The sequence below is a fragment of the Tetrahymena thermophila genome (genome assembly GCF_000189635.1).
Source record: "Tetrahymena thermophila SB210 genomic scaffold scf_8254545, whole genome shotgun sequence".
Taxonomy (NCBI): domain Eukaryota; phylum Ciliophora; class Oligohymenophorea; order Hymenostomatida; family Tetrahymenidae; genus Tetrahymena; species Tetrahymena thermophila.
Genome location: NW_002476317.1, coordinates 693,117 through 711,800, shown reverse-complemented (window position 1 = coordinate 711,800; position 18,684 = coordinate 693,117). Strand labels below are relative to the sequence as shown.

The 18,684-nt window shown below is 22.1% G+C and overlaps 5 protein-coding genes across 5 annotated transcripts; 4 read left to right on the top strand and 1 right to left on the bottom strand. All coding sequences in view use genetic code 6, as the record gives it.

Annotated features, from left to right (window-relative positions):
• Positions 1–2,943: 2,943 nt before the first annotated feature.
• TTHERM_00151310 (hypothetical protein) lies at positions 2,944–5,429 on the top strand (the record flags this gene model as incomplete). The annotated part of the gene is made up of 2 exons (XM_001021667.3): positions 2,944–3,081; positions 4,140–5,429. The coding sequence occupies 2 exons, from the start codon at positions 2,944–2,946 to the stop codon at positions 5,427–5,429; spliced, it is 1,428 nt and encodes a 475-aa protein (XP_001021667.3).
• Positions 5,430–6,696: 1,267 nt separating this feature from the next.
• On the top strand, positions 6,697–7,126 carry TTHERM_000151309 (hypothetical protein; the record flags this gene model as incomplete). Its single annotated transcript, XM_012798984.1, has 2 exons — positions 6,697–6,893; positions 6,997–7,126. The coding sequence occupies 2 exons, from the start codon at positions 6,697–6,699 to the stop codon at positions 7,124–7,126; spliced, it is 327 nt and encodes a 108-aa protein (XP_012654438.1).
• Positions 7,127–10,002: 2,876 nt separating this feature from the next.
• TTHERM_00151300 (hypothetical protein) lies at positions 10,003–12,598 on the top strand (the record flags this gene model as incomplete). The annotated part of the gene is made up of 4 exons (XM_001021666.2): positions 10,003–10,395; positions 10,530–10,913; positions 10,985–11,099; positions 11,607–12,598. The coding sequence occupies exons 1-4, from the start codon at positions 10,279–10,281 to the stop codon at positions 12,596–12,598; spliced, it is 1,608 nt and encodes a 535-aa protein (XP_001021666.2). The 5' UTR covers positions 10,003–10,278.
• Positions 12,599–13,806: 1,208 nt separating this feature from the next.
• On the top strand, positions 13,807–15,328 carry TTHERM_00151290 (hypothetical protein; the record flags this gene model as incomplete). Its single annotated transcript, XM_001021665.2, has 2 exons — positions 13,807–14,004; positions 14,063–15,328. Exons 1-2 carry the CDS (start codon positions 13,861–13,863, stop codon positions 15,326–15,328), a joined length of 1,410 nt encoding a protein of 469 aa, XP_001021665.2. The 5' UTR covers positions 13,807–13,860.
• A 1,011-nt stretch (positions 15,329–16,339) lies between these two features.
• TTHERM_000151289 (transmembrane protein, putative) lies at positions 16,340–16,858 on the bottom strand (the record flags this gene model as incomplete). Its single annotated transcript, XM_012798983.1, has 1 exon — positions 16,340–16,858. The coding sequence occupies one exon, from the start codon at positions 16,856–16,858 to the stop codon at positions 16,340–16,342; it is 519 nt and encodes a 172-aa protein (XP_012654437.1).
• Between the last annotated feature and the right edge of the window lie 1,826 nt (positions 16,859–18,684).

Genomic DNA, 18,684 nt, shown 5'->3' with positions numbered 1-18,684 from the left:
TTTTGCTTAAAGATTTTTTGCAATAAATTACTTTAAAGCTTTTTTATATAATCAAGTAGATAAATAAATAGTCTTTTAACCTTTTCTCACCTTAAAATACTATAAAACAAATTTAATATAAATATTTTTTATTTCAATTACCATTCAATTTATTTTTTTGTATTTTAGCCATTATCATTATCATTATTCATTCTTATTTCAATCAAATGCATTTGTTTAATATAAATCATTTGCATTCATTATTTTGGGGCCAAATAAATCAAAGTTGGTAGAAAAATTATAAAACTATACCCAGCTTATACAGAAAATAGACTATATTTTTATCCAAAACATAGCAAAATAATTTGAGCCCGCTATTTTAAGATCAAATATGAGCTTTTTTTAGTTTATAGAACTGATTCTTTGAGATATACAAATATATTAAGATATCAGCCATTTTTGTAAATATTCTCTATTGATTATCAAAATTAATAATTTTTTAAAAAAAAGCGGATAAATTTTTTCAATTAGAAAAATTCAAGGTAAAATTGGCAAAATGACTCGATTTTATGTAAGACGTAACCTAAAAATTTTTTAAAAGATTACAAAAGATCACATTTTTGAAAAAAAAAGTTCAGGTGGGGAGATTAATATACAAAGTAATTAAAAAAGGAAATTGCACATAAATATTGCCATATAATTTCTAAGCTTTTTCTCCTTTTAAAAAAAATAAAAAACAAAAATTTTCCTTTGATATTTAATAAGGAATTTTTAATATCGGTAAATTGAAATTAAATAAATTAGATACACTCTATTGAAATTGATTGATTTAGGATTATTTGTCTATTTATTTTAATTACAAAAAAAAATAGAAAGTACAAACATAGATCTCAATCCATCACAAACATATCTTTTTAGATACTACCAATTTTAATAAAGTAGGTTATCTTCATATTTTGAGATTAATAATTTTCTTAATGGGTATCAATTGAAGTATATGGCAGTGATTTAAATATATAATTTGTTAAAAATATATTAATTAATTTGAATATTTTGATAATTACTAACTTACAAATTAATTTATAATGTGCTTTCAAAAGGAATAATTACGGGAAACTACATTCCGATAAATTCTCTAAGGCAAAACCTCATTTAGCAAAACTTAGTTTGATAATAAAATGAAATTTACCCTCCTACATGTTAAAACAGAATTTTTATCTGCAGAAGCCAGCCTTGATTTCAAAAATCTTACATAAATAAACCAATTTTCACTTTGTTGTGTTTGGTTCTTAAATTTTTTTAAAATATGAATCGATGTGAAAATGGCTGCATATTTCTAAAATATACAAAAAACAAAAGGAAATCTATATCTGAAGATACCTAAAAAAAGGGATTAAGGACATTAAGATTTTATAAGTTTTGAATTTTGCTTTATAAAAATGGAAATATTGGTTTTTGCTTGTAGAAAGAAATAGAGCATGCAATTAAATCTTTATGTTGGTGTGATAATTAAATAGATTGATTTAAATTGTGTATTATTTTTTTCTAATTAGTTTTGTGCCTTTCAATTTTTTGTTATCTAAGCCCCTAGGGTTAATTTTTTTTTTTTTTTTCGTTTAAATTCAGCAGAATTTGTGTATGATATTACCTTGGAATCTCTTTATTTCAAATTATTAGAGTTTCTAATTTGTTTATAATACAAAATAAAGTTGGTTTTTATTTATTATTTTAATTTGCTTTTAAGATGAATGAATTTTTTAGTTTATTATTTTATTCTCCTTACTTAAATTAATTGTATTAACATTTTTTTAAAATAGGGAAATCACCACTGCCATTTCATCATATCTTCAAGATAAGATTTTATTTGTTTTTAAAATTATAATCTAAGAGAGTAGATTCAAATTTAAGCTTACTTGGCTTTGTATGTTTGAAAAATAAATTACAATAAAGCCTAAAAAAGATGAAATAAAATGTTGATGTGGGTCTTTCTATTAATTCAAAAATTATATTAAATTAAGGGTAAGGGAAATTTACATGCTAAAAAAGCAGAAAAAGAGGGGTGAGGAAAAACAAATTCATATTTAATATTTTGAATTAAATTGATTGCTTAATTTCTACATTAAATTTAAGCTTCTCATGTTTTTAAGGTTACTTTATTCCTGAATGTTTACTGAATTTTCGGGTTGAAATCCTAGTTAAGAGTACCAAACAGTTTAAGAAATTTTAATGATTTGACAGTAAATAACGCATTTAAGATACTATAACTATTGTTTTAACGTATTACATTTTAAAAAATTGGTAAGAATCATCATGCAATATTGCTAAGAATCTCCTTATTATTTGCTTTGCTGAATTCAATCAAAATAAATGTGAGGCATTATAAATTAAATTAAAAATTTTATGTTCACGTACAAATGAGTTAATTTCATTATAAACTTCAAGCTATATTAATTTCATTGATAAAATAAGAAGAGGGAATACACAGAAAGAAATAAATTAAGGTGTTTAATCAATCATTTATAAATTTACAAAGGACTTGATAATTAGGAGTATATCAGATGGGATAGTTGATAATTAATAAATTAATTAATATAATAGGATCAGTGATTGTAATAATACAAATCTTAAACAAAGGGATTGTAATCAGATATAAAAGCTGTATTCTTTTTGATAAACAAACAAGAAAATAAATACATCAAAAGGAAAAATTTCTTAAAATGCAGAAGCGCAATACATTTGATATAATTAAATAATTAATAATTAATTTGAGAAAAACAAAATTTTTGTGGAAACTATCAAAAAACAAAAATTAATATTTGTTAAGAAACTATTGCTAATAAAACAATTGAAATCTTACTATTGAAACAAACATGTAAAACATTACTCATAAACTCATTCATTTACAGTTCTAAAATGATTTTATTGACTCAATAATAATTTTTTTTTTATTTCAAATAGATTGAAATGTGCTATATTACCAATACTCAAAACACAGAGGAATAAAACTAATAAAGAAACTTCGCTAGGTTCTTTGCTCCTAACTAAAATTATTAATATCCCTTTGCCTTCTAATTGAATGGAAAACCCATCAACGAATACTAGGTATTTAATTTTATTTACTTTCTCACTTGTAATCTAAAATGCTCAACCTTTTATAAATCTACAACATAAAACTCAACATTTTTAAAAGCTAATAAAATATTTTCTAAAATATCTAACTTGAAATTTTTTATTTAACACCAAAACCTAATTAACATGCGCTTTAAAAAATGACTCACTCAATAAAATTTATGAATAAAAAGAATGACTATAATATAATTAAATATCAATGACAATTTACTGATATCAAAATGACAAAGCAATAACATATACAAATTTTGAATAAAGAAATGAAAATCTTAAGTGAATTTATTGTTAATAGTGAAAAATAACTATTAAACAAACAAACAATCTTAATTTTTCTCATTATTTTGCTAAATTTACGAATTATGACTTGTCAAAGCTTCCTACTTATTTTTTTATTCTAAAAAAAAAAATTTTGAAAAACTAAATAAACTTCTTTATTTTTAGCTATAATAAATTTCCTTCACACATAAATGCAACTTTAAATGGAAAATTTAAGTTAATAAAATTACTGGATTAAAAAGCTTGGCTTTACATAAAAAGCAAGCCATATATGCATTTATTAGCACCAACTTTCGATATCTTGAAAGAACGAATTCTTAATGTACTTTTTATATTAACCAATATTAATTTATTTTTTTCTGCGCTGTTAAACAAATTGAAAGTTTCTTTTATCAACCAAATAATTTAATTAAAGGATATTACTATTTTTTTCTTTTTCTTTTACTTATTTGCAATATTTGATTTTGCTTGTTTATTTCTCCCCACTAATCTTTATTTTTGGAGAAATCATATCTTTTAATGCATTACTCAAAGTTAATCAAAAAATAATAAATCTATTATGTTTACTTTGATTTTTTAATGAGATTTCTACTTTTCAAGTGGTACGCAGCAAATTTTTGTCCCCTACCCCAATCTATCTTTTAAAAAGATAGAAAAGTAAAAAAAATAGATTTTTAAAAGAGTAGATTTTACTAGATTTAAAAAAGAAGGTTGAAATAATATAAAATATACTAAATCTATTCTTAATTAATTAGGATGAATCAAGTGAAGGTTATGACAGCTAAGAGCAATACCAATACGGATATCCTATGTAGTAATAACAAAACTACGTCTACTTAGACAATAAGCCTTTTAATCAATATGGATTCAATAACTAAAATGCCTATAACAATGAAAACGAAATTTTCAATATCTTGGGTCCTATCGAAAACAACGAAGTCCAAAATGTTTAAGAAAGTGGTGAGTTCTACTCCGATGCTATCTATAACTAAGTTTATAATGATAACGAAGCCCCTTTCATCTTTGCCAAGAATGAAGAAGAAGTTTTCTACTAACCTCAATACTAAGAAAATAACACTTATAATCATTTTGAAGCTCCTATCTATAATAATATTCCTGCTCCTTAAAACTAAGAATAATTGCAAGCTAACTATGCTAGTTAATCTGAATTCAATTAATAGATTTAATATTATCCTTAATAATAACAACCTTAATTTGTTCCCTAAGGTTATGAAGTCAATGGATATTAAGAGTAGGTTCCTTAATAATATTAATTACCTCAATATCCCTAAATGAGTGAAGCTCCTATTATTCCTCAAAGTAATCTCCAAAACTAGTAATCAGCTTAGATTTAATAAAAGCAAGAATATTGCAATGATGTTTAGAGCTCATCTAATCTTGGTGAAGAAGAAAATAACAAGTATGACGATCAAGAAGATGACGATTTTGAAAAGGAAGGTTCTGAAGAGTAAAACGAAATAATAGATAAGATCAAGAAATCCAACAAGAAGAATGTTGTAAAAAACATTATGAGCGCTTTCAAGCGTTTCATCCAAGATATCTAATCTGAAACTTCTTAATCTTCTTCTCCTTCTAACTTAGACTCTTCTTCCAATTTAAGCTGCAGCACTGCTTCTCTTTAAGCTGCTAAGCCTTCCAAAATCTCTAATCTCAAATAGAATATTTCAAACAGTGATAGTTACCAAATCAACGTTGCCGTTGAAAGAGAAAATGTCCTATCTATTTACAATAACTCCAAAGTTAAACCCGATTCCATTGAAGAAATGGGAAAGAAATTCAAGAGATACATTAGCTCTAAACAATTCAATCACTACACCATTCGTCTTCTTGTCTAGCATCAAAATTACGGTTAAATTTTCAAATACTTCTTAGAAAACCACGCTAACAACTGGTTGAATAACAGTAAAGTTGATGATCCTTATGGTCACAAAATTATGATTGAATTCCTTATGGCTTCTTATGAAGATATTAACATCATCGAAAAGCTTAAAAAGCACGAAAAGAGAAAAGCCATTTACTAATGAGCGAATTGATAAGCATTAAAGATAGAATGAATTCAATCAATGGATTAATTGATTGAAATTTAATTTTGGAGATTTTTAAAATTTGTCTACATTTTCTATTAATTATACTCTTAGGTTGATTCATATATACATTCTATAAGCTAGATAAAATTTCTCTAGTGGAAAATACTTACTTGTTCGCTAATATGATTATTAACTATTCATTAAGACTCAAACTACACATAAATAAATAAACAAATTAACAAAAATTCTAACATAAAATATATAAAATATAAATATATATATACACATAAAAATTATAATGTCTATTTAATAGCATATTTGTGAATTCATGTATTATTTCCTATTAATTTATTTATACTAATTCCTTTTTATTACTCATTTTTCATTCAAAGTATGAAAGAACGAATAAATAAACAAACAAACAATCAAACAAACAAATAAAATTGAAAATATAATTTTTTATATTAATATTTTACCAAAAATTTGATTTATCACAGAAAGGAATAAATCAACCGTTATAGAGTTTTATATAATTTCGAGCTTTAGTATTTATCTATTTGTTGGTTCTATTCTAAGTTTTTTATTAAATAAATGCACTATTAAATTTAAAAAATGTATTTAAAATACTTTGATTTCTTTTCAATAATTCAAATTCAATATGTTAATTTCTCAAAAATTTAATATTTTCCCATCACTATTAATTAAAAATTTCAATTCTCTTTAATCCTTTCTATATATTTATCTTCCCACCCACTTGATCTATATTATATATATATAAATATAATCTATATGCAGATAGTTGTATAATAAGTGAAATTTAATCTAAATGAATATAATTATTATAACATCTAAAGTGTAAATCTATCTCATTTTCACTATTTTTAAATTTTAAATTTAAGTGAAATTTAACTAAAAAATTTAAATGGATTATTTATTTATTCTATATATCAAACTCATTATTTTACTTTAAATTAATTCAGGTAAAAAACTTAATTTATAGACTGTTTTTACATCTAATTTAAATTTCTAAGTTAGTGTACTCTTTTTATATTTTTTACTGGTTTGAAATAATTAATGTTTTTCTAAAAAAGTAAGAAGTAAAACTGAAGTATTTGCAAAAAATGATTGGTAGGTAAACTCTTTTATAAAATTCAATAGGTTTTTTTGAAGTAAATTATTATGTTTACTTTTCTAAAATAATTAAACTTCATACAAAGATGTACATATAATAACATTTTTATGTTAATAATTAGAAACTTTGTGTATGTTACAAATAATTATTTAAAAATTTATATTTTATAAATAAATTTTAACAATATAAATAAATCTATAACTAACTTAAAAATGCTTATAAGTAATTAAATTCAATAAACTAGATATTTTATTGTTAAAGAGGCATTAATTTTATGAAAAATATCATCAAAATAAGTTTAAAGTTGCCGAAGTAGTAACACAAGCTATGTAAGCAGATTAAAATTTAAGTATTTATGATTTTCTAAAAAAAGCTATATAAAATTAAAAATAATATATTTAAAAAATATCTAACTTCATCAATAATATAAAGTTATATACTATGCCTTAAATAATGCGGATACCTTTTCTTAAATAATTTTACTTAAGAATTGACATAACTGAACGAAAAGATTCGTTTTTTTAAGAAGAAATTTGATGAGATTTAAATAATTAAAAAATGAGAGTAAAAAGAAATAATTTTATTCAGTTATATCTAATTAAAACATTGCTCCATGCAAAAATAAAAAAATTTCATGCGGAAATAAGTAATATTTTTTAGGTAGTGGACATTTAAAAACGTATAGTAAATACCTACTATCGAATAGCATTTTTTGTTTTCTTTTGTAAAATATCTATTTGAAATGAGTATTGAGAGAAAAAACATTAAATTAAATTAGATAATATTAATATAAATGAATCTATATTAAATTCAATATAATTTAGATATTTAATTTATCTATTTGACTTTATTAAAAAAACTAGACAAACAAGTTTTAAGAGTATTCATTCTATAATCTATAAAGTCAACACATATTTTACTTGTTAAAAAACCAAGTATCTATCATATTCTATGATATAAGTTTGTTTGTTGTGCTTAAATTTTACAACTTAAAAGTACAAGTACTATGAGAAAGCTATTTTTCTTGTTTTTTCTATACAAATGTAATAAATTTAATTATTTTAACAGAATTTCTATACAGCTTGAAGGGTAGGGAAATAAATTTTAATATCACAAAGGTTTCTGTTATAATCTATAAATCCGCTTTACAATTTAATTTTTTTATTGATTTAAATTCTTTGTACTTTATGATAAATATTTTGCTTGAATAATCAAAATTTTATTATCTTTTCTACTTACCACAATTAAAAATTTCAATAAAAAAACTTCTATTTAATTCCGATCAAATGTATTATCTAACCTCTCTTCAGTAAATCTGATCATAGTTATTCTATTTAATTAACTCATGACTATCACTTTTATAAACAATAAAATTATTTTTAAACAAGAAAAGCTGACTATCTAACTTCAAAAAAAATAATAAAAACTTGAATAACATTTTTTAAATAATATTGAGTAAAAAATTTAATTGAATAAAAGTAAAAGAATTCGTAATATTTTTGATAATAAAATTGAAATCTTTATTTCTCCCAATAACTATTTAAAATATTCTGAGGACCTCATGAATCTAATTTGTAGATTAGATTGTTAAATAAGTTGATTTCAAGAAATTCTATTTTGCATTTATATGGTGACATGTTTAGTTTTTACTTCTTAGATATTAACCAATAGGTTATTTTTTTCTTTATTAAATATTAATAATAAATTAAAATCTAATTAAATTAGCTATCATAGATAGTCCCAGTTTTATTTTATAGTTTTTAGGTACTCATTTATTGCTAATAAATATAAATTCATTACTGTTTTCATTCTGTTAAATTTACTTTATTTATATTATACTTCTTCCATTTAAGAATAAAACAATTTAATAGAAGAGTTTAAATACTTTCAATTCATAATTTATGTAAAAAAGCATCTTTAAATATGAATTTAATTTATTATAAAATTTAGAAACTTAAATATTAAATTTTGAACATGAAAAAAACACATTTTTTTTTAATTTAAGTAAAAACAAAATTATAACTTAATAAAAATAAAATAATTAAAATACTGGGTATAAAAATAGAATAAATTTAGGTAATCTATCTATTCCCAATATTAATAATAGATAATTTAGAAAAAAAGATCTATAATATTGTAATCTGAATGTATACACAAACAACAATTATAGTTAAAAAATTAAGGATTACCTAGAAATGCAACTAATATATCTATCTAAATTAGTAACACTCCATATGGTTTCTGTTAAATTACTTAAAATACCTGATAAAATTTAAAAATCCACATGTTCACATTTTAGCTCCTCTTATTTTATGCATCAATCATATTCCACTCAAGTATTGTTTAACTTTTTTCAAAAAATATATTTTATATAAGAAAAAATAAGTTGAAATGTTTAATCTACTCAAAAAAAAAAAAATGAATTTTTCTAATCTGAAATCAAATCTATTAGCAATCAAAATTAAAACTTTGTAAAGCTTAGAAGAAAAAAATTAGTTTTCAGACTGACATATTTTTCTATTACATGTATGCATCACAACAAACAGCACACATGTTTATTTGCTAGAATAAATTTTAATCAACTTTATCACTTCGCTTATAAATTTATTAATTAAAATGCATATCCACTTAATTAATTTTTGTTTGTTTTATTGTTTGAAAGTAATAATTTATTACTTTTTATATTAATAATGTTTTTTAAATTAAGATTTTTTGTTTACAATTTCATTCTTTCATTTTTTTGAGTTTGAAATAATGATATTTGAGCAGATATTTAAGTAAATATCAAAAATCATTCATATCTTATCATAATATTTCAAAACTGTATTGTCCGATAAGTTTAGAAAAAATATTTAGCTGTAAATCCTTATTAAATATATAAAACTTAGTTATCCAAGAGTATTGTAAATAATCTTAAAATGAGAGGAAAAGGATCAAAAATAATGTTTAAGTAGAAAAAAGATAAAATTAGGAGGTATTACATTTCAATTCTTTCTAAAAAATTATAAACAGGAGTCATACACACTTATGGAAGAAGGATAGAAGAGTTAACGAATCACATCAAAAAATTTAATTAACAAATTCTTCACTCACATTTAATGTGCTATTTTATATTGAAATCTTGAATATTTCGAATTATTATGATACTGAAAACTATAATTCAACTTAATTAAATCAATTATCTTTATTGTAAATTTAAAATTACTAGACTTGAGTTATGGGTTTAAAACATAGTCATTTTTTAAAAGCTACCTAACAAAAAACGTTAGTTTGACATTCACTAGGTATGGAAAATATTGTTTATTCAACTAAGTTTGTATTAGATTATCTTTACGAAGTATTTACTAATTTTATCTATTTACTTTTGATCAGAAAGCATTTATAAAAGCCATTGAAATAGACCGCTTATATATTTTACTTAATAAAAGAAACGCTATTAATCATAATTAAAAAAATTATAAAAAATTTGTTAAATTCAAAACAATAGATCAATATCATATATCTAAACTATTTAGCTAGACAAAAGCAAACAAGATACCATTTATAATACTTTGTTAACAAGCGCGTATAAGCTACAAAACATTTCAAGGTTTGTGTTTTAGACTCTAAATCATATACTTTTTGCAGCAGCCATCAATATTATTTCCTGTATTATTAAGATTCACATACCAATATTATAAGATTATAAGAATATCCAACACAGATTATACAAAAATGATGTAAGAAAATATGTTCATAGATGAAAATGATGTCTAGGCTCTCAAGTCAGGATATGAAATCGACATGATGATCTAATACTCCATAGAAAATCCTTAAATGTCATTTTAAGAAGTATATAAATACTATTTTAAAAAAATAATCTCTTTTAAATATTTACTAGTTAGTTTCAACTTTATTTATTTAAAAATTATTCTTGTTTACAAATTATTAAAAATAAAATATCAAATTTATTTAAATATTTTTAGATATAATCGATTTTTGAAGAAACGAGCAAAAAAAATACATATTCACTAGATGATTCGTTTTTCAAGACAAAAAATGGGTCTTAAGTAGACCAAGACTAATCCTAGAAAGAAATTTTAATTCAAAATGATGAAATTAAACAAATTATTGAAGTTCAAAAGATGAAACAAAAAAAAATAAATGTACTAAAGAACATAATCAATGCTTTTTCTTCATTTCTACTTAGATTTGAAAAGAAAAAAATGAAAGTTGGCAGATAAAACAAAAAACTAATGAATCTAAAGTAAAATTAGAATGAAATCAAATACTTCTTGGAAGATAGTGAAGCTATAGGTGAGCAGTAGCAATAAACATTCTAAGATAAATAAGAACCGGTAACTTAAGAAGTAATTATTTATTATATAAACAATTACCAGCCTTGTATATTTATTTATTTCACTGTATAATAAAAATAAAGTAGAAAAATCGTTAAGTCAAATAGGAGTTGCTTATAAAAAAAGAAACTAGCCCTTTACATGAAAAAGATGATGTAAGAAAAGAGGATAATTAATAATCCATAATCTTAGATGCTTGTAAGTCATTCATTTATTTTAGCCTCTAGCGTTTTTTATACCAATCATATTAATAAAAAATATGATAATGCTCCACTCACTACAAATTATTTTTGTCTTTCGTAATTTTACAGCCAAACGTAAATACATACGCAAATATCGTCTAAGATATTTCTAATGAGCATAGAAATTATAATTTTGTAGCTAATAATTAGACCATCAATTTGCTTACACAATTAAAATTTAATAAATAAAAATAGATTTTAGTTTACCTTAAACTCCATGAAAATAAGATAAATTTTAAACGACAAAAATAGGTCACAATTTTTTAATTACAGACTAAGTGATTAATAGTTATTATTAATTAGCCTATATTTTAATTGATTTTTATTAATATTTAAAATTTTTTAAAGTCTTAATTTTTTAAAATATAAGTGAGTAAGTAAGAGAACTAATTAGATATAATGCATCTTTTTGCATTTTTAGTTTATGTTAAAATAATTTTTTACCACTTTATTTTATGAACAGGTGAAGAAGAAAATTTGCAATAATAACAAAGTTAGTAAAAGAAAATAATATCTAATTAACTTAATTCTGATAATTAAAAAATTTGCTTTCTGAATTAGAGCTAGTTTGATAGCCCTAATTATAAAACTAAATTGGATGATGCAAAAGCAACGGAAATTTACTTCAAGCAATCTACTTTTTAAAATTTAAACAGTAATGAAAAGATAATAGATAAAAATTCTAAAGATAAGAAATAGGAACTTTTCTATAATAGCTAAGATAACTTTAAACCTCAAATAAAATTATTGCCAAGTCAAAAAATAATGTAAAATTAAACAGATTTGGCAATTGAAAACTAAGGTAATTATAATTTAAATTATATCTAAAATTAGGGCAAAAATTGTTTGTCAGCCAAAGAAGAAAGCAACTTTTTATTATATAATTATCAAGAATCTAATATCAATCAAAATGAGAACGAAAGTGCAAATTGGCCTGGAGCATTAATAAATAACTTTCATCAAGAAACTTAATAAAATAAATAATATTAGGATTTCAGAATTGCAAAGGAATGCGTAGATTTTTAATAAAATAATTTAATAAATTCTGAATCTTTTTTATCATCTGAAAAGACATTGAGATAGATTGAGACTTCTTCCAGGCAACTTCCTACTCGTTCAAGCATTGAGGAAACTATTGCAGATATTTATAATAAATTTACTAATTTCTAAAAAAAATAAAACCTCAATACTAAATCTTGCATGCAAAACGTTCTCAGTAGCTTTAAAAGATTTATGAAGGATAAAATAATTAATAAATCTAACTTAACTAAGCTACTCAACTAAAAAGTATACAACAAGCTCTTAGAGTATTATCTCATATACTTCTCTGGCATATGGCTTGAGTCTTGCTTAGTATAAGATAAAATAATTCATCAAATCGTAATAAAGTTTTTACTTAAATGCTGCTACAGCCCAAGTTTGATTAATATGTTTTATGCTAGTAAAGAAGATTGAATTAAAAGTGCGCATCTATCTAACTATTTATTTTAAGTAGTTCTAACTTATTTATTAAATATACAATATTTCAACTTTAATTAGAACTTATGATGCAATAAAACAGAATAAATTTCTTAAAATTAACTTTATATTAAAATCAGTAAATTAACTTCAAAATAAAAATCATATAAAATAGGATTGAAAATGACTTTTTTGCTAAAAATAGAACTAAATACACAAAATTCTCAAGCAAAACTCTAGGCTGATAACAATAAAATAAAATTATATTAATAAAAGTCATTTCCATCAATAAATAAACTTTATTTACTTTCAAAAAACTAAAAAATAACACTTTTCATAGATAGTTAAAACTAACAAACAAATAAAAACTTGAATATAAATTATAGATTAATAGATATCCCATATTCTTTTTTAGTTAAAATTCTTAACAAATTATAAAATATTATTTAAATTAAATTCATAAAATATTGTAAAATTTATGTCATCTTTGTAATATGTTAAAACTTTTTCTCAAGAATATTTTATTAATACAAATTATAGAAGAAAAAATCAAAAACTTAGTTAGTTGTGTTTTATTTTTAAAAATAGATAATCAATTCTTATTATTTCTACAATTAAATTGCATGTTACTTCCTTAGTTTTTAAATATTTTATTCATAAATGTTATTAAAGTATTAAAGAAAAATGAAAATTTTAACTTAAAACCTAATCTAAATATAAAATATCATCATAAAATACACTTATTTCTATTATTTATGAAATGCTTTTTAGTTGATTAGCTCTGTTTTTTTAAAATTTAAAAGGATAAATGAATGTTTTTAAATATTGCGTAAGTTTTCGTAAAATAAATGAAAATATTATGAAGTATCAGTAAATAATAATAATACCTCATTTTAACTTTGAAAATACAAATTAATCTGCATTCCCTGATTAAAATAGTTTTAAAAATTATATTTAAGGTATATTTTGTAAATATTTAAGCATTCTCAAGCTATTTAGCGCGAATTTAGAATATAGAGATTCTGATCTATTTAAAATTTTTTATTTTTTAAAAATAATTGCTTATATTTATGTTTAGAATGTCAATCATTTGATATTTATTTTAAGACTGTATTTGTAGGTCTTGTAATTTAAATTAAAATTATCGTAAACTGCTTGATTGCTTAAGAAATATAAATAATTAAAAAATATTTATTTTGTTGCAAAAGCTTTAACATTAAAAATAAAAGAAATAATAAAATAACTATTTAATACTCAAAATGCTAAATGTAATTTATGCGTATCAAAACAACTAAACTAGTTCTCAAAATGCGCAAGAAGGATCTTAAGATGCAGGGCTATTTTTCATTCATTAAGAGCCAGAGCAATAATCATCTGAAAATTATTATGAGTTGAACATAAATGTAGAATTTTAACTTTCAAGAATTTGAATTTAATTTCATTTTTTTCAATTTTAAATAGAATTAATCTCCGTATGTAGTAAATAATAATAGTTACTAATATATAAAACTATAACAATATTCAACGACCTATAATGACCACACAGTAGATGATAAAATTTAATGTTTTACCTCTACCAATAATTTAGGCTATATATAGAACGAATAACTAATTTAAAATTAGGTAAATACTTAGTTGGATGGGTAGCATATTAATTGGAGCTTCAACAATCTTGCTAATGAGTTTCCTTTAGAAGATAACTATTTTGATTAATTTTTGAATAATCAAGAAATTGGATAGTAATAATTAATTCCCAATTTGCTCTAATAAGGCTATTAATAAGAAGACTAATACTAATATAAGTCGTTTGATCATAAAAATGTTTAATAGTGCTAATTAGATTATCAATAAATTAATTAGTACTACTTTGATTAAGGTAATCAATTAACTTCCAAAGAAGGTAGCTATTTACCTAGCTAATAATATGCTTAATAAGCTCTGTTTTCAAATAGAATATTATCATCAAATAAATTAGATGATACTGTGAAAGACAATATAGGATATAATTAATAAAATGTAGACATCATTAATCACAATTTTTAAGTTAGAGGGAGCGAATAAAATATTGTGAGCTAAGAGGTTAAAATTTTAAATTTAGTGAATTACTGCCAAAATAATACGAAATCTTAAATTGAAATAATTAACAATTAATAAATTAACGAGTGTCATCATAATTTAGAAACTTCACCCCAAAATAATAATTCAATTGTTTCTGAGAGTTATCAATAATAATATAACTATATCAACAATAGCATTGATAAAAAGAATGTGGTAAAAAACATCATGAATTAATTTAAAAGTTTTGTTTTAATAAACAAAGAGTGTTATTCAGAAATTGATTAAACTAAGAAAGGTTTCTAAAAGAATTTAAAATCGCTGTTTTCCTTAGAAGAAATAACGTCTAAAAATGAGTAGATAGTCTCAATCTATAACTAATTTAAATAAAAACAAGAAACCCTCTAACAAATCTAAAAGAAATTTGAAAGATATATCAAATCAAAATCATTTAACAATTACAGTCTTATCTTACTTATTCAGCATCACTTATACAAATTCATTTTCAAATACTTTTTAAACAACTATGCTAAACTATGGCTTGAAAGAAGTAAGATCAATAATATTGACAGCCATATTTAAATCATAGACTTTCTACTTGATAGCTTTTCAAACCCAGAAATTTTATCTATTTTAAAAAAGCACGATAAAAAAAAGTCAGTGTACAGCTGAAAGATAACTAAATAAACTAATAACTAATTAATTAATTAAGTTTCGCTATTTAATCAAGAAAATAATAATTTATTCATATTAATACATACAATTTACTTGTTTAAACACACAATAATAATAATATCAATGACAATCAATAATTTTAAATATAATTTTTTATATTCTATTTTAGTTCGGCTGCTTAGATAATACCATATTAAAACTTTATTTTTTTTAAATTTTTACTTCTTAAAATTTAATTCTATTATGATTAAAATTTTCTATTTTTTATTTTTTTAAATTAACTTATGTTTTTCTTACACAAATCTCTATTAAAATTTAAATTCTAAGTAGTTAAATTTATTTATATAATTATAAAGTAATCATTAAAAAATTTTTAGAAGAACATGTATTTTTAAAAGATAAAATTTAATAAAATAAATATTTGTAAGCAAATATTATTTTTGATGTGACTGTTTCCTAATTCACTTGATAAATAAATAGGCAAACAAACTTATTACTTTTAGAAACAATAAACATAACTTTTTGATTATTAAAATAAATTCTTACTATTTATTATTGTTGTTTATTTGTTTTCTTTTGACTTTAGATTTCAAAAGAAATTTGATTTTTAAATAGCGTATTTATTTAGGTATTATCATTATCAAATGGAAAGCAAATCGTAATTAGTTACAATAGAAGAAGTACATGAAGATACAAAACATAAAGAAGACTTTGACTTAACTAACTAAGATTCCCATCATTATGACTAAAATTTGAGTTAGGCATAAATAGCACATAAAAACACAAGATAATAAATATTAGAAAATTACTTTTAATAAAATGAAGAAAATGATTTTTAAAATGAATAATTAAGCGATATATATTAAGAGTAAGTAAATTAATATGATATTTAAAATGATTCTTCAATTATAGCTAACAATTAAATCAAATTTCTAAAGCTAGATTAGCAAATTATAGCAAATTCTATTGATGATTTAAACATAATGAAACGAGGGTTTTAAAAGATCTTCAAAAATTTAGTTGGACTAGAGTAGTCGATATCTTTTCTTCCAGATAAAATAGGATAAACCTTTGATCATATGAAGGCAGTGCTTGATAAGAGATATCAAGCTATGCTAAAAGCTTTTTTGAATGCCTAGTAAAAAATAAAAGACTATAATATAAAATTGCGCAATTTGGAAAATAAGATAGGTATGAACTAATTTCTTCGTAACTTATAAAAAGAGTGTGAAATTTATCAAGAGTTTTCAACTGTCTTAATATAAGACATGGAAAGATTGGCAGTAGAAATTAAGAAAGAAGAGAAAAGGCTGAGTTAGATTCATTAACTGTATGAGATTCGCAAATAAAGGCTTACAGTTTTGAATGAGTAAAATCTTTTTCTATCAGGTTTAATAACCAAGACATAAAAGCAAATAAGAAAACACTACAAAAAAAAAGCTCAGGAGAACTAACCGCCAAAATATACAAGCTATTATGCTAAAAATGATAATGATATCCAAAGAATTGAAACTATTTGTGGTGCATCTAAGGTGAAAATGTTCAGAAGTACTAATTCTAACTTCAGAAGCAATTAGAACTCATAAAATTCTAAATATGTTTCAGGAGCAAGTAAAACTTTAAAACACAACGATAGAGGATTATAAATAGAAGTTTCAGAGGAATAGTAATTTTAGGCAAATGATTTTTAGTCTAACAAGTTTTCTTTGAACTAAAAAGGGTAGTTCTCAACAATGTCTTAAGTTAAATTTTAAATGGATTATGATAGCAAGTAGCTTGATATGCAAACTTAAATGAAGTAAACTATTCGCTCTAAGCTTTCTTCTTAGGATAATGATGTGATGCAAAGTACATAAATGACATTTAAAAGATAAATCACCCCTTAGGTGAGAATCATAAATTAGGCTCAAACAACTGAAAAATTTTTTGGGCACTAAAATTAACCTTCACTTAAATAAACTTTTATGAGTAAAACAGATTAGCTATTTATGAAAAAGCCTTAAAATGGTTTTAATAATAATTTAATGTATTCACAATCACAAATCTAATTATCTAATTAGGAGTTAAATTAAAATTATAATCTACCTATGACAAATAAGCAATATGAGAATAAAAATTTATAAATTGAACTAAACATTCCTTAAAATATAGACATTTTTAATTAGTTTAAAGCAATTGAAATAAGTAATTATAAAGAAAATTTACCTAAAGATGCTACTTAAGAGAGTAAAGAAAATGATTAAAACACCAAAACTTTAAAATCTAATAGTTAACAGCGTGACAAATAGTCGATTGAATTTGAAAACTTTGATTAAATAAAAAATTCTGTTTAATAAGAAGATGAAGCAGAATAAGAGTTTGATTCATAATAACATTAGTATTATAGTGAAGAAGATTATAAAAGAATGATACTAGAAGTTGACCAAAATACACATGTAATTTTATAATAAAACGAAAAGCTAAAGATTCATATGATACATAGATGTAACTAGTTTTATAATAGGTTTGGCTTACTCAAATAATGCTTGCTCTCATATAAAAATTACTTAGAATAAAATTAAAAAATGGCAAATTCAAAAGATGGACTTCATGGCTCATTAATCTTTGAAATGTCAAAAGTAAAGCAATTTTAAAGTTAACCAGTACTTCATGCATTTAATAAGCAATCCTATAAACCTTCTTACATAATGGATAGAGAATCTAGAATGATAGTATATGATACTCTTAAATGCATGCTAGACAAACAAATATAAGAAAAATAGAAAAAGATAACATAAAAATAAATAGATAAAAAGCTATTTCTTAATTTTACACCAATTTAACTTATTGGGATGATGTGCCTCAAACCAGAATCTTTTGAAGAAATTTAATTTATAATGGAAAGAAAAGCAAGAATGATATAAGAAAAAATAAACTCAAACAAAATTCTCGCATCTTCTTTGTACTAAATTAAAAACTAATGAATTTCTTAAAATAGACCCAAAAAAATAAATAAATAAATAAAAATAAACATACTTTTTATACTGCTAAAATTTTAATTATTGGCTTTCAATTTTCAATAACTTGTAATACGAAATGAGTACTTTTAATTTAAAATATCCAAAATTAATATAAATTTAATTTATATAAATGAGTGTAGTGAGTACTTAATATCTTAAATTTCTAAAAATCAAAAATTCATAATATGACGAATTTTACTAAAAAAGAAAATATGTTCATTGCATATTTAAAGTCTCAAACTTTAATTATTTAATTTAATATTTAAAAAAATAGTTTTATTTAAATTATATATTTTTCATTTTTTATCTAAAGTCTTCTTTATAAATTAAAAAAATTAACTTAATTAATAATTA